The 16,256-nt window shown below is 37.8% G+C and overlaps 1 protein-coding gene across 1 annotated transcript in view; it reads right to left on the bottom strand.

Moving 5' to 3' along the window:
• sorcs3a (sortilin related VPS10 domain containing receptor 3a) overlaps positions 1 to 16,256 on the bottom strand; it is a 314,018-nt gene that overhangs the window by 136,811 nt on the left and 160,951 nt on the right. The window contains exon 4 of the mRNA XM_055010019.1: positions 10,690 to 10,848. Coding sequence (XP_054865994.1) covers positions 10,690 to 10,848 — 159 coding nt within the window. The remainder of the gene's footprint in view (positions 1 to 10,689; positions 10,849 to 16,256) is intronic.

The raw sequence follows: 16,256 nt of genomic DNA, 5'->3' as shown, positions 1-16,256 counted from the left end.
ATAAGAATTCAAGCATGATCCATCAATCTTCATTTACTCTCATTTATCGGTTCATTTCCCGCCCTCTGTTCCTGCCTCACACATACCTGCCTTCAGCCTCTCCTCCATCACCTGCCTCCATGCAGAGCCATCAGTGGATTGACTGACACCACACAGCCCCCGCAGCCATATAAGAGATATTTAAAGGTCATCACAGATGTTCAAATATCAAAGGCTTCTCCTGCAGCTGGGGAATTCAAAACACCTTCACCAGAGACGAGGTGTTTGCCGAGGCCACAGAGGGCAGCCTCGCCCTGCTCAGCTTCACCTGATATTGATGAAGACGTCAAAAATCGCCACTCATCGAGGCAAAAAGTTGGCTGTTGACTCACTGTGGGCTCATTTTTCACTGCAGTATAAAGTCCTGCAACTCTATGGAAACAGACCAACCACGAAGAAAGAGACAGAACTCAGAAATGTCATCTGTGTATGATGCCATAAATCATAAAAAAGATAAAATTGGATGTTGAATTTCTGAACATTTTACAAAAAATGAAAATAATAAGAATCATCATGTACTTTTTCTCAAGTGCTCACAGGTATAACAACACTGGGAAAAAATTGGTGGCATCACATACTGTGGATATTTTGGTAGTTATTCTTTTTTTCCCTCTCTATTCTGCACATCAAATTACTCCTCTGTATGCTGTTTTTGAGCCATGCTGAATTTATTCAATTGATTCAGTAGGTTTAATTTTCCTCTCACCATCATTTCGGACAACTTTTGAAGAACTCTGAATAATTTTATTTTGGATAACAGACAGTTTTTGAGCCATTTTGTGGGAGTTTTTAGAATTTTTGACCATTGTCTAGGACAATGTCTTTCATCATTTTGCACAGGTTTATATAAAATTGGACACATTTTAATAATTTTAATTTAGTAATATTGATCATCAATGATCACATTTTTATAATCTTTAAAGATTTTTTCTCTCTATTCTGCATGTCATCCCTAGGAAGATGGTTCACCATGCTGAATGTATCTTCTAACAACTTGCTCCTCTGTGTACTGTTTTTGAACTATCTATGCATTATCTATACACTGCTTAATCCTCATTACGGTCGTTGGGGGGCTGGAGTCTATCCCAGCTGACTTAGGGTGATAGACTGACAGGTCATCAGTCTATCACAGAACTACACAGAGAGACAAACAATCACACTCACATTCACACCTTCAGACAATTCAGAGCTATCAGTCTAACTGAGCATGTTTTTGGACTGTGGGAGGAAGCCGGAGAACCTGGAGAAAACCCACACATGTACAGAGAGAACATGAAAACTCCATGTAGAAAGATCCCAGGCAAACCAGCAACACGAATCGGGGATCTTCTAGCTGCAAGGCGACAGTGCTAACCACCGAGACACTGTGCAGGCCCTGTTTTTGAGCCATGCTGTATTTATTTTACTGATTCAGTATGTCTAATTTTCCTCTCATGAGTATTGTGGACAAGTTTTGAGGAATTTTGAATATTTTTTGAACCATTCTAGATAAATGAATGCCCTTTTAAGCCATTTTGTGGGAATTTATGCAATTTCTGACTATTTTCTATTTTTGAGTCATTTTTGAAAACTTTTCCAATCATTTTTCTGAAGTTTATGTAATTTTGAAGAGGAATCACTACATTTTTGCAGCACTGACAAGCTTTTTTATTCTACACAGCACATCAATTGTAGAAAGATGCTTCACCATGCTCAATGTATCTTCCAACAACTTGCTCCTCTGTGTACTGATATTGAGCCATGCTGCATTTATTTTATAGATCCAGTTTGTCTCCTCAGTCTCTCTTGTTGCCTCCTCTCTGCTCTGCGGAAACACTGCCTGCAGTTCACCTGAAAACTCTGAATTTTAGTCATCTGACTGTTGGTCACAACCAAGTCAGTCGTGGTTTTATTTTCATTAATGAGCAGTACTGGGGGCTCCACAAGAAACAGTCCTGGCTCCATTCCTGTTCACACTGTATACATCAGACTTCAAATACAGCACTGAGTCCTGTCACATTCAGAAATACTCTGATGACACTGCTATCGTGGCATGTATCAGAAATGGACATGAAGCTGAATACATGGATCTGATAAATGCCTTCAGTGACTGGAGTCACAAAAACTGCCTGCTACTCAACGCCTCAAAGACAAAGGAAATGATCATCCATTTCCGCAGATCCAAACCCCCTTTTCAGCCAGTGAACACTTGTGGCGTAGACATCGAGGTGGTGACATCATATAAATATTTAGGTGTCCACCTTGATAATAAGTTGGACTGGTCCAAAAACATAGACTTCATCTACAAAAAGGGCCAGAGCCGACTTTTTTACCTCAGAAGACTTCGATCATTAGACATCTGCAGTAAGATGCTGCAGATGTTTTATCGGTCTGTGGTAGCAAGTGTTCTGTTTTATGCTGCAGTCTGCTGGGGAGGCAGTATAAAAAACAAGGATGCCAGGCGTTTGAACTAACTGATTAAATAGCTGGCTCTGTGGTTGGAATCAGACTGAACTCATTGGAGGATGAGGTGGAGAGACAGGCACTTGGAAAGATGGAGGCCATTCTGACAAACATGGATCATCCACTTCATATCTGCCTCAGTGAACAATGAAACATCAGTGGTGGACGACTCCTATGCCTGCGCTGCAGGACTGAAAGATTCAGAAAATATTTCTTACTATCAGCAATTAGACTATTTAATTCTAAAGTAAACAGATGAGAACCCAGACAATTGAATTTGCCTTCGGGGATTAATAAAGTTATTGTATTGTATTGTATTGTTTCACAGGTACATCGACGAGCACAGAAACAACAGCTGAATAAAAAGGGGAGGGAAAACTCTACCTTGGCTTGGAGATTGCGTGCCAGGCATTAGATGCAGCCTATTGTTTTGTTTTTTTTTTTAAGTCTGAGCACACCATTTGGATACAATTTTATCTGAACTGGTTGTCAGATTCAGTAACTATACCCTTCAAAAAAGTAGTATGCTGAGGACCATAATTGTGCAATCAGGCACAATGAACCACCAGCAGTTTCCCAATAAACTGGGGTTATTTGTAAATGTTGGTTTATTTTAGGCCAGTAGAGGCTGGAACCAGCTGATCCTGGTTTTATACTAAACAGAAGGATATATACCATCTGTTCAATTATTAAATAAATTACCAACATTGAATCATCTTAATGCGCTGAAAGCTAATACTCTGTTACGGATAATGTTTAGTACCAAAAAAAAACAACTTAAATTGCTTAATTAACTCAGACTGGGCCATTGGGGTGGACTAAGTATGACAATTTGCACGTTTGGACCACATATAGTAAAGTTTGAAAGAAATATGTGTATTTTTCTGTTACTTTTGATCACTTGTTGAGCAAGAACATCTGTTATATTTGAGCAAATGAAACCCCAATTAACAAATCTGGTTATGAATGACTGAAGAATGATTTTTTTATCAATCTGCCAGTGAGTTTTGCTGTGGTGCTTATTAAAACCTTTTTGAGTGCTCTACACAGTAAAAACCCTGGTTTAACCACTCTGGACTGCATGTTTATATGGAAGGTGCTGAATAAATAAAGGGGAATTTGAAAGGCAGTCATTAAAAAATCCATTTTGTTTGTGCAATTTCAAAATAAAAGCATGTGGTAGTTACTCAAGCTCTAACTCATGTAGTGCAAAAAGCACACAGATCATTAAAAGTGGTTTTGTTCTCAAAGAGATCATTGAGTTTTATATAAAGTGGAGCCTAATTTTTACCGAGGGCAACCAAGTAGCAGAAAAGTTTCTTCTGCTCGTGTCTGTTGACTCTCTTCATTGTGGGCTTGGCAGTACACCTCCATCTGCTGTTTTGACAACGGAGTGACAACACATAGCTGCTATTCCATCAGACTGAGCTACTCCATCTGTTCTGCTGCCTCTCTGCCATGTAGCCGTCACTGCTTCACTGTATCCATAATTTCCCTTTGATTTCCGAGCTCCAGCCCCTGTGTCATCATCAACATACACTCAGGAAAAAAGAGAAACACAATCAAACATTTCCTGATGAATGAGAGCCAGTCGTGACCTGGTGTCGTTTCTCGCTTCTTCTCGACTTCACATTGTGAAATGCTTACTTCCTCGGAGAGATGCAACTCCTACACAGTCACTGTGATGCTTTTTTGCTGCCTATGTTTGATAGTCACTGTGCATTTCTACAAAAAGTTACAACTAATCTGCTTTATTTTCTTTCTCCTCAATGCTAAGGATGACTTACTCCAGTGTCTAGAATTAACCTGCCACAGACAGCTCCCTCTATGATCATTTAGTCATGATCTATAGTGTTATTACTCTTTCACATGGACTCATCCATCACCTGACTAATGGCATTAATCCTTCTGTCTGTAGCAGCTCAGTGCCACCAAGAGCTTCGCTTCAGTCCCACATGTGCTCCAGTTCAGGCTCAGTAATATCACTGCTAACACAAAGCTGCCACTCCTCAGGCAGAAACACAAACACACAAGTTAAATGTTTGCAGGACCTGGAGTTTGTTGCGTCACGTCTCACAGTAATGAAACTGAGCCGCGGTGTAAATACGCTGCACATTTCAGTGCCGATGAGTCTTTATGAGGTCGGAGCTGAACCATGAAAGCCCTCGGTCCTCCTTAAAGTGTCAGTCGCTGTGGGAATGTTCACTGGTGGTTCTCTTTGTTTCTCTGAAGGAAAAACGTTGGATGTGTGCTGCTGAGGGGATTTCAAAGGGAGTTCCAATTTGTCAGCTTGTGTTCCAGCCATGAATTTATTTGGACACCAAAGTATTTAAAATGTTGTGGCTACAATACAACTGTTAACTCCAAATGGAGTGAAGCTACAGAACTTTGGTGGTTGGATTTTAAAAAGACATTCTAGCAGTATTGTAAGTCATTCATCATACAGTTCCAGCAAAGTGCTGCTCAGTCTGTGAAAACACAGACAGAAAAACATTACAGTGATCATCAGCGGTCATTTTAACTTTGAAAAATACAAATTTTTGCATCACACCAGCAGCGTACCTCTATCATTGGATATGCCACTGGTGGTTGTGCTCTGACACTTTGGTTTCAAAATGTAAACAACAACAACAACAACAAAAAGTTTAAAAAACAGTAATATTTCTGCAGCTGGGGTCCCAAAAATACTGAAAAAATATGGAAATCAACCATATGATTAAAATACAGCGAATTTTCATTAATTACATTAGATTTTTTTCTGAATTTTACTTGAGATCAAGTGTATTTTTTTGGCTTTTAAATTTATATGCTTAAAATATATGTATGTAAAAAAGTGATATTACCTGTTAGGGAATAATATTATGATAATAATTCATATAATTATAATAATAGTTAAAGATTAATTGTGCTCAATTTTGACAATCTTTTGAGTGCTGTTTTATTTTTAGATGATCTGAATTTAATATTTAATTTGGTATTTGGTGAAGATAACTTGTGCTTGGCTTTAATGCTGAATACTGGATACAACAATCAGCCAAACATTGACATCAACCTAAAGGGCCTTTGCTAATGTTGTTAACTTCTATTTTGTGACTTGTTGTCGTACATGCACTGTGCAAAGTGCAACACATTTTAGCTGCATAAAAAAATGATTTGTCAACAGAAGAATAGGATCATGGTCAACCTACTTGTTAAATTGTGTTCAATTTTGACTGTTTTCTGATGGTTGTATTACTTTTAGATGAGTTGACTGGTGTGAATTTTATTTTTTGTTCTGTTGACAGGGGAATTAGTTAGCCCATTAACATTTGGCACAAAGAATTTCTGTGCTTGATCCTTGGTCTCAATAAGAAAAAGGGTTCCTTTACCAGGCAGGGAAGGTCTGCAAAACGATGCCATCACGTTGCATCAGGACAAGTATGGCGTTACGTTTCATTTACTCCCCATTAGAGACCAAAACTAAAAGCTCACTGCATCTCGGCCTGCAACTACTTTGTCCGTTCTTCTGTAAAATTCGTCTCCTCCAACTTCACTGGAAGACTGGAAATGCTCGACTTCTCTTAATAAAAGCACGAGGATCATAATGATGGTAATAAAGATAATAACGATTAATGACAAACAACTGCTGCAAAAAGATTCAGTTCTGTCACGGGTCAGAAATTAACATAAGGAAGTAGCTGATTGCAGGCGGCGTTTGATTACAGTGTGCAGCACTGTACTTGTCTCCGATGTAATTATTGGATGAGTTAATCACTACGCAGTCCATTACAGAGTCAGGGCCTTGACTCAGCAGCAGTTTGGTGATATCTTCTGCTAAAAACAAATGACACACACAGATATGCAACAGTGGAATCATTCAAATCCCACAAAATATCTGCCAAAAACCCATCAGTAATATTAAAGTTTTAACATCAGCTAAAGGTCAAGTTAAAGAAATTAGATAAAACGTCTTGTTCTGAGCTTTTGTCTAAAAAGGAAAAAGGGTTTTCGGCAAGATGCCCTGATGGCAATCCTTCTGGGAGCTCCGAGTGTTCAGGGGGAATAAAATAAGACAGCTCCTATTTATTCTACATGTTCTTCTTCCCTCCACTGTTCTTTGTGTTTACATAACTCATTCACTTGGCAGCAGCAACGTTGGCCTTATTCTCAGAAACCAACTGGGGACTACATCAGTAAGTAATTGTCTCCACAAAAAAACCCTCACAGTCGAGAGATAAGAGCCTGCAAAGGTCAGCGTGAGTTTTAAAGTCTAAAAATACTTCCATTTACTCGAGGACGGCACTGACCTGAATGTTAATTTAAGGTAAAAAAAAAAAAGTCATAAAAGTGAAAGAAGAATTACAACAAACACTTCCCTCTAAGCCTATTTGTCCCGACATGAATTCAGATGTCTCGCTGTAAGAGTTTTGCCTCAAAGTTAAGTCCTCGGGGCTACACTTAAACATGGCTAAGCACCAACTTACAGCTGATTGAATTCACAGTGACCCAGTCTGAAAACTATTAGCTACTTTCAAGTCGAAAATGAACACATTAAAGCTCCTCGCTGCAGACCAAGTGTCGGGGCTTAGAGAGAAATCAGGTCAAATTAAGCAACCTATAATATCTGTGTAAACCCTCTTTTAAACTAACTAGATGAGAGACATATTCTTTATATGCAACAGCTATTGTCTGACATAAAGTCATTAACATATTTTGAAACTGTGCAGGCTAAAAGTCACATGTTTTACATTGTTCCACACAAATAAATAGAGCTGTTTATTTGTACTGTTCATTATACTAAAATCAGTATAAAGATATACTCAAAGGAAGAAATATGGAAATATCGCTTTTATTATGCTAATATGTGAGCTAAAAACTCATTAATGTTAATGTGGCTAACATGTCCAGTTGCAGTTTATTGCATTAGGTACATCAGCAACCAAGGAGGAAAGTAATTAAGTACAGTTACTCAACTACTGCATTGAAAAACTACTTTGAGGTATTTTAATCACGTTTTTCAATTTTATGCAGCTTTATCCTTCACTCCACTACATGTTAGAGGAAAATATTGTGTTTTCTTCACTACATTTACCTTCCAACTCTTTAAAGACACACATTTAATACAAAGAATAACATAACAAGCTTTGAAAACACAAAGATTAAACTGTTTTACAACCTTTCTGTCTTCTTCAAGATGGCAGTGTGTAGTTGTGCACACATTTCAAAGGTCTATGAGCTGCTTTTCCATTTTAATTCAATTCAGTTTCAATTCAGTATGCTTTATTGGCCAGACTATTGGGTTAACAATGCTGCAGAAAGCATTAAGGGTTTTGTCATTCCGAACAAAAGAAAATAAATGAGGTGAAAAAAAAGTAAAAGAAATACATTATATTAAGTGTAATAAGTTGAGATGTCCAAGTTTTTGCCTCTGATCCGATCTGAGTCATTTAAATTTGATACCATTTCTTAGATCATAAACACTTCAAGTACATTAAAGTTATTAAAATCAATCTAGTGTAAACGCTTGTCAATGAGCTGCTGGTCGAGATGGAATCAGGTGAAATTAAGCAACAGATAATGTCCGTGTAAACCCTTCTATAACCAACTAGATGAAGAAAAGACTCTTTATTTGTGGATTCAGGACAAGGTGGTAATGATGCTTTTTTGCTTGCATCCTCACAACAGCTGTAATCTTCACTGCACGTGCTCAGACCGACCGCCTTGTTAAAGTTGCTGCTTCCTGAACTCTGCAGTTTGATGCATTTCAAGCCTCTGCAGCCGAGATGCATTTAATCAGCGAGATCAATAGCTGTTACCGCCATTGATCTCGTGTTTCATGGTCGAGGCAGGGAGCTGCTCATATTCTGTATACGCTATAATCTTTATAGATAATGCAACACGCTGAGGGCTGTTTTTAATTAACGTTGGGAGAAGACTGTTTTTGGAATTATGCAACAGCAGTGACTGATGAGAGCTTTTCACTCCTCGTGATCCATCAGAATAATTCCGCCCAGAATTTTGGCTGACAGCGCCTCTCTTTCAACCCACGCTTCACAGGATATGTGAACTTCCTCAACCTGGCCAGCTTGTTTGGTCTTAATGCTTCGTGTCGAGGTCTGAAATAGCAGCAGAGTTTTGACGGTTTCACGCTGAGTTTTAATGCTGTAGCAAAGTAAGAGGGGCTCAGATTAGAGATGTGAGGATTTTTTTGGCTTTCTGTGACCAACATGAGAAAATATGATTTAGGAGTGAGACGAGGAAACAAGCCTTTGGAAAGTAAATCGCAAATACTAAGGAAGAAGTGAAGAAGCCTCTTGGATGAGAGGTGACATGTTTTCCAGAACCGAAAAAAAATCCAGATGCTTTTAACAGAAGCTCTTGGGACAAATCAGAAATAGTCCCCAAATAACCAGAGATATACAGTTTTGTAGTTTCATAGTTTGTTTCCTGATATTCACTGGTTCTCCACTCAGTGGTATTATATGATCTGTCTTTAGACATAGAGAATAATTCTCTAATCGTCAATTACTCTGGTCTGCCAGGAAAAAGCTTGACACTGACTCACGCAGCGACAACCTTTTCAGAGCTGAGCTGCTGACAGGTTTGATTCGGTCGCCACAGTTCACCAATCATCGGCCTCCTGCACCCTGATCCCCTGCCAGCCGATCGCTTTGACTCGCAGGTCGGAGTCGGCGACCTTGATGGCTCACGTTTGCCGGAACAATCTTAAAGCTCAGTGTGAAGGTGGTGTTCAGAGCTGCACACTGAGTGACAAAGACCAGTGAAGGTGACACCATGACCAAGAAGGAAAATAAGAGTGATTGTTCAAAATCAGCAGAGAATTACTGACAACTTTTACTGCTGCAGCCTGCATTCAGTATCCTGTACATTTCAGAACGACAACACAGTGGTGACACACCGAGCAGCTCTGAGCTTCTCTTTTACTCACATATTCTGTTCTTATTCACAGATGGAGTCACTCTGAAATGGAAAATTTTTTGTATTTTGTGTGTGTGATGTTTTACTGTACAAATGCGAATCTCCTTGTTTAGTCTGATAATGAGCCGCAATTCACGATGAGGTGATATTAGTATAATCAATGCGCCCAAATTGCAGAGTTAGAGGCTAAAAATCGTCTTTTGTGACAGTTACAGAAATATTATACTTGATAATGTTCGATTCTTAAAGCAGCTGTGCTCAATTCACCTGTATTCTACGTGTCTGATTTTAAAAATTGTCAAAAATAAAGTGTTTCTGACCATTTGATTAACACAAATGTCTATTATGCTCCAGTAAATGGAAAATCAACTAATAAAACTTAAACTACAATCTCAGTTCTCATCATTTTGGTACATGATGAGTGGAGGAGCTTTTTTTAAATTTTCACCAAATCATTTCAGAAAAGAGGCTACATGTGGCACCAAAGTGATTTTCTGTTATCTGAACAGTGTAAAGTTTGACTCATTTTTATTCTGGAGCTCTCAACTTGGTCGTATTTTACCTCTAGCTGCTCTCGTTTAAGTTCATTTATTTGCTTCATCTTTCAAATGCTCTGTTTTTTAAAATGGTTTTACTATTCTAATTAAAAAATGTGAATTTTCTGAAGTTTTAGCATCGATCTTATCCAAGTTTTCTTTCTCGGATATGTTGTCGATGAGACCTCCATACCTCTGATTTTGAATTCTGATTTGAAATAAATGAAACATGAGTCAGTGATCTCCCAGTGGCTTGTTAAATGGGGTGAATTATGTCAAAATCCAACCAGATTTGAATCTGACAATTTAGTTTGCCTCAACAAATGAATCCAATCACTAAATAAACTGAATCCACTCAGAGTCACAAACACTGGGTGTGAACTCGCTCTCAAGCCCCATTAACGCTGTTGCTTAAGTGCTTAGTTTACAGTTTAACAAAGGTAATGGGAGCAGATCTGAACACCAGAGGGCCTCTGATTGAAATATGATAATATATAGCAGAATAATAGGCGGATATGGACATAAAGAGTCTCTCTAATGACAGCGTGTCTCACATAAAGGCCTGCTTCTCTCTTCATTTCAGGTAAATAAAGGCCGGCAGAGTCATGAATGAATGCATTAGCATCAGGTAATTAGCTAACTGACGAAAACTGCAGGCCCTGGTGAATATATCCTGTGAGTTGGACAAATGTTGCTGTAAGGAAATCACATGCAGCTAATTGAGGGTGATGAAAATGATGAGGCAGAATCTTACCTTCTGGTCGTGGCTGTAAGCTAAGGCCCAGTCCTCCTCAGTGGGGTGGAACAAAAGGCTCAGGACGAAGAAGGAGAGGCGGTACTTCTGGAAACTGGCTCCTTCATCAGTGCTGATGAGAACGCTGCTCTCAAACTCCGGGTCTGTCAGCACCATAATCTGAGAGCAGGGAGGACGGAGGAGGAGAGTGAGCAGACGTGGGGAAAAGTACAATTTTTGATGAAAGATTTAAAGTTTTGAGCAAAGAGGTGGAGATATGTGGAACGAGAGGAGGAAGAAAAGAGATGTCAGAATCAGCAGAAAAACATTTAGGCGAACATCAATCTCGGCTGTACTTCCAACTTTATTTCCGGACTGCTGGTTGCCATGGTTCTCTGTGTGCATTTTTTCTCTTTTTCTGCAAGGTTTTCCCATACAAACGTTAAGCTCCTTGTTTAGCCTGATAATGAACACCAAGCATAATCAGTGCACCTAAATTGTAAAGTTAGAGGCTAATTAAAAATATATATTTTGTGACAGCTATAGTGATATTACATCCCTGAAGCAGCTGTCTTAGTTTCCCATATATTACTAAATTGCTGTGAGAAAATATGTCCATAAGATTCACAAAATCTACAGAGCTATTACTCAATGTCAAATCAATCTGCTCGACTATCTCAATAAACTCTAGATATCAAATATCTTCTTAGATATGTTTTCTTTTTCTTCTTTTAATTGTCAGTGAATTGTCTTTCAGCTCTTTTTTTTCCACAGGTTGAAATTTCAAACTATGTTTGAACAGCAATATCTCAGGACCTGTTAAAGATAAAAGCCTGAAATTTATTATTGTTCTTATTATTTCTTGTCATGACCGATGCTGAATCTGTTCAACTATGTATATTTAAAATGGTATCAGTGAAACCTTAGCTTAATACACGAAACACTTCCAGAGATACGTTTTTTTTTCTTTTAATTGTCCGTCAACCCACTTTCAGCAGGTTTTTTTCACACATTAAATTCAATGCTGTTTGTAAACTAGCGTGCAACAAATCATTTTAACCCACTGAGCCTCAAAACTTGTCGACGGGTTTGAAAAGCATCTTTAAAAAATCACTAGAAACCGCACAAACAGAAAGACTCATTGGAAGCATAAATTAATCATGTGTGTGTGCAACATTTTATTGTGAAAATTAACCAAAATGACACTTAAAAATTTGACATTTCATTAAAAAAAAAAAAAAAACCTGCATGTCTCATTTAGAAAACTGGCAGTAAATTAACAATTTTTGTTCATTTGACAAAAATATCTATTGTTTATGTGAAGTAAATGAAAGCCCAATTAACAAAACTAAAGTTACCTCTAGCTGTTGTTGTTTCACTTTATTTGCTCTACTTTTCAAACACTCTATTCATCCTAACTGGCTTCACTACTTCACTCATGTTGAAGTTTCATCATCAATCTTACCCAGGTATGTTATAAATGAAGCTTCCATACCTCCAATTTTACCTTCTGATTTGAAATAATACTGTTTGAACAACTATATCTCAGGAACTATTAAAGATAAAACCCTGAAATTGTCACTGTTATTTCTCATCATGTCATTGATTCAGTTAACACAATGACACATTGATCTACTTGGATCAGACATTCCAAGTATTTTTCTCCAAAACAGGATGGAAGGTTCTTTTAAAGCAAGAAGAGGTTATAAAACAAAAGAGAAGAACATTCAGAGCACACAGGTGGAGCTGAAAAATCAGCTAGTTGCAAATAGCTGCAGTGCATCAAGCCAAGCGAGCAGCCATGCATGGATCCGCACATACCGTATGTTATTTTCCTTATCAGCTCATGCTTTAGCATGTCATTTCTTAGCATTTTCTCCTTCCAATAAAATCCTAATTTTAAATTTAACAGCTCCGCGGTGGTAGAAGCCCTAATTTCATGCTTGGAATATTTCTGCCAGAGCTATCACAGTTATTACAGAATTCAATAAGAACAGGAATTCCACAATGCATATTTCTTTCAGCTAATGACATTTGGAGTCTTTGTGGGAGCAGATAATATGGTCACAGGATTTCCTCCTTCACTAAAGAGAAGGTGTTTGAAAATGTATAATGGGTTTTAGGAAAACAGCTCTCTGTTGAAGACGCTGCTATTGTCTGACATAAAACCATTAACATATTTTGAAACTGTGCAGACTCAAAGTCACACAAGGATTTACATTATTCCACATGAATAAATAGAGGTGTTTATTTGTACTATTCATTATACTGGAATCCGAATGGCAGACAATAGAAATATGGTTTTTATTGTACAAATATGTGAGCCAATAATTAAAAATCCTTTTATATTAAAACTGAATTCAATAATTTTGGCTTCTTGGGGTCAGTGCAAGAAGCTATGTATCTATTACTTTATTAAGTTGACATGGCTAACATGTTGGCACAAGTGTAGCAATGTCCAATGGCAGCTGGCTGCATTAGCTACACTGGCAACCAAAGAAAGTAATAGTGACTCAAGTACTGCACTTCAGTACAATTTTGAGGTATTTTACTTCAGTTTTTCTATTTATGCTGCTTTATCATTCACTCCACTATATTTCAGAGGGAAATATGGTGTTTTCTTCACTACATTTACATTGCAACATTTCCAAGATTCAAATTTGATGCAAAGGATAAGGGTTAGGGTTACAAAGATTAAACCATTTTCCAGACTACCAAGCAGTATGTAGTCAGGCTCACATTTCAGGTGTCTGAAGTATTAACAGCTCCACTAACTAGCTCTTTATCAATCCCACTTTAATCTAAAATGCTTCATTGACGGGAACATCAGTGTAACAATAGTGCCAAAGCATTAAGGATGTTGTATTTCCAAAAGAAAGAAAAGAAATGAGCTGGGGAAAAAATTCATTTATTAGTTGCAATAAGAAGGTGTGCCCTAATCAAGTTTTTGGTCCTAATTTGATCTAAGTCATTTATTTTCTTTCTGCCAATACAAATCCCCAAGCTGATACCATTTTCCTCGGTAATGCACCACTGCAAATGAACATCAACACTTGAATATCTCAACAGTGCATGAAGAAAAAAACTGCATTTCTGTATTCAAGTGGTTCCACAATGTTCTGTAGTTGGTCAAGAACCTTACTGTAAAGCTCCAGTAGGACACAATCTGAAATGTAGTGTTAGAGTGTAATGTGAACTATCGCTCCACAAGCTCCAAAAGATGAAAAAAAACAATTTTCTCTACATGTCTGTGAGAAAATATATTGTCGATTAGCTGTAGTACCTGGTTGCTCCACCAGGTGGAACCTCTTACTGTGTAATACTGAAGTGACTAGAGGAGGTGTCACTCAGACTACAGGTAGTTCATGTTGGCAAGCAGAGAGCATTGTGGGGGCTTAGCTATCAACAGGCACCATGACAGAAACTTCCGTGAATAATGACCTCTGACCAGAACTCATGGGTCTACTACCAACTGGAACTGATTAGAACAGTGCTTCACTATCTCTGTGACATATGGAACAGAGTTGACTTTGTGGTCAAATCATATGTCTGTTGACTAAAGCAACGACAGCAGCATAAGATGGAAGTTCCTGTGATCAATCTGTGTCTTCATTGATCTGTTTTTGATTAATAATTCTGCAGATTATTGAAGAAAATTAATAAAATCTGCATCCCTAGCATCTTGCCATGAATTGTGTTCTCCCTTTAGAATCAGACTTACATTCATATTGATAGCAATTAGTTACAAAATGTTGTTATTGGCCCAATCTTAATCTTGAGATCTGATTGGGACATACCTAACAATAACGACAATAAGCAAGATGATAAATAAGAACTAAACAATGGCAAAAAAAGAGGAAAAATGGTAAATATGTGCTGACATGTTGAGTCCCTCTCTTAACAGAAAGTGTTGTTTTCCACTGCCATCAAGTTGTGTGAAATATTCCCGTCTTGTGTATTTGTATCTGTCACATTTTCCCCTCAAAACGTCTCACATGGTTTGATTTCAATAAAATGATCTAATATCTCAGCAAAAAATCAGATTAGAGAAAAACAAAAACAGAATTGTTCCTTTTATCATTTTCCCTCTTCCATCACACAGTTTATACTGTCCATAATGTCTATGTACGGCATTTATCTTCCATCTCATTTCACATCCACTCATTCGACTGTCCATAACATCATTTATCCGGACATTAATATATACTTTTTGATCTTTATATTGTTGTCTACAGTTATGACGTTTACGTATTTAGTGTGTTCATACAACTCTGTTCATACTATCACATATTGTATATATACATACATAATACATACAAAATGCACTTTTACTGCGTCTTCTGCACTTTTGGTTAGATTTTCATTGTTTTAGTACTTGTACTCTGTGCAATGACAATAAAGCTGAAGCTGAATCTAATTAGTCATGTTTGGAATGTTCAGATTTATCTTCTGTCCCTGAACGTAAAACTGGATATAAAGTACAACACTAACAAGCTGCTGACACACTGATGTTATTTATAATCTAATGATGGCAAATATGAAACTATATCAGTCAAAGAGACTCAAAGCAGGATTTTTACTTTAATACGTTAACTATATTTTACTCTTAATGCTTATTTAAATTGGGCAGGATGTTTCATGCAAGACTTTAGTTGAAATAGAGTATTTTTATTTTGCTGTCTTGGTCCTTTCACTACAATAAAGAAAATGAATACTTCCCCCACCAGTATGAGCAACATTAACATTTATTTAGAGCCCCTTTTACTGGTGATATGATACATTAAAATCAAAGCAATCTTTCCTTACATCTCTCTTTTGTTGTCCCCAAGAACTCCTGAGAAAAATATCTAGATATTTGTCTGGAGGGGGAAAAATCCTTTTGCAGCTTTAAACAAGGTTTAACAAACCAGAAAACCAAAACGATGACTCCAAAATTCTGAGTTTGGTGCTAAATTGGTCCGGTTTTGTTCCTACAAGTGAATAGTTCCATGTTCTACTTGTTTTTTGGTTTGTTTTTTTTTTTAACAATGTTGAACATGAAATCCTTGGCTGGTGCAGCTTTCAAGATTATAATAAGACTTTTATGTGGCTTGGGCTACCACAGTGGTACCTCTTCTACGATTGTGCTGCAGGACATCCGGCAGCGATTGTGCTTGCGGCCCAAATTGGCCATATTTTCTCTCGTCAATTCCATTTGAATTGGAAAAACAGCAGCACATTTGTCACTGACAGAAATGCGAGCCCTCCTTCCAGAGCTTTAACCAGCAACCCTCCCCGGTGGTGATTTAGATAAATTGTTTTTCATTAAGCACCAATAAACAGGCAGCACTTTCTCAATCTGGCTTTCTCATTGGCCCGGGTTCGCAGATCTCGCCATTCATTACCTGTCACAGCATAACGCCGAAGCCTCGTGATATCTGAGTGTGTTTGGGGCTTGTCAGACGTAATTTACAGCTTTTATGCAGTGATCAGTGTGATTACTGTAATGTTCCTGTAAACAGGAGTCTTTTCTACATGTTCAACTGCCAGAAAGAGATGAACAAACTGTATAATTCATATTAAAATCAAGCCTCGCTGTGTGTTCGAGT

Source organism: Amphiprion ocellaris, chromosome 4 (genome assembly GCF_022539595.1).
Source record: "Amphiprion ocellaris isolate individual 3 ecotype Okinawa chromosome 4, ASM2253959v1, whole genome shotgun sequence".
Taxonomy (NCBI): Eukaryota; Metazoa; Chordata; class Actinopteri; family Pomacentridae; genus Amphiprion; species Amphiprion ocellaris.
Note: the sequence above shows the minus strand (reverse complement) of the source record. Positions and strands in the feature narration are given on the sequence as shown.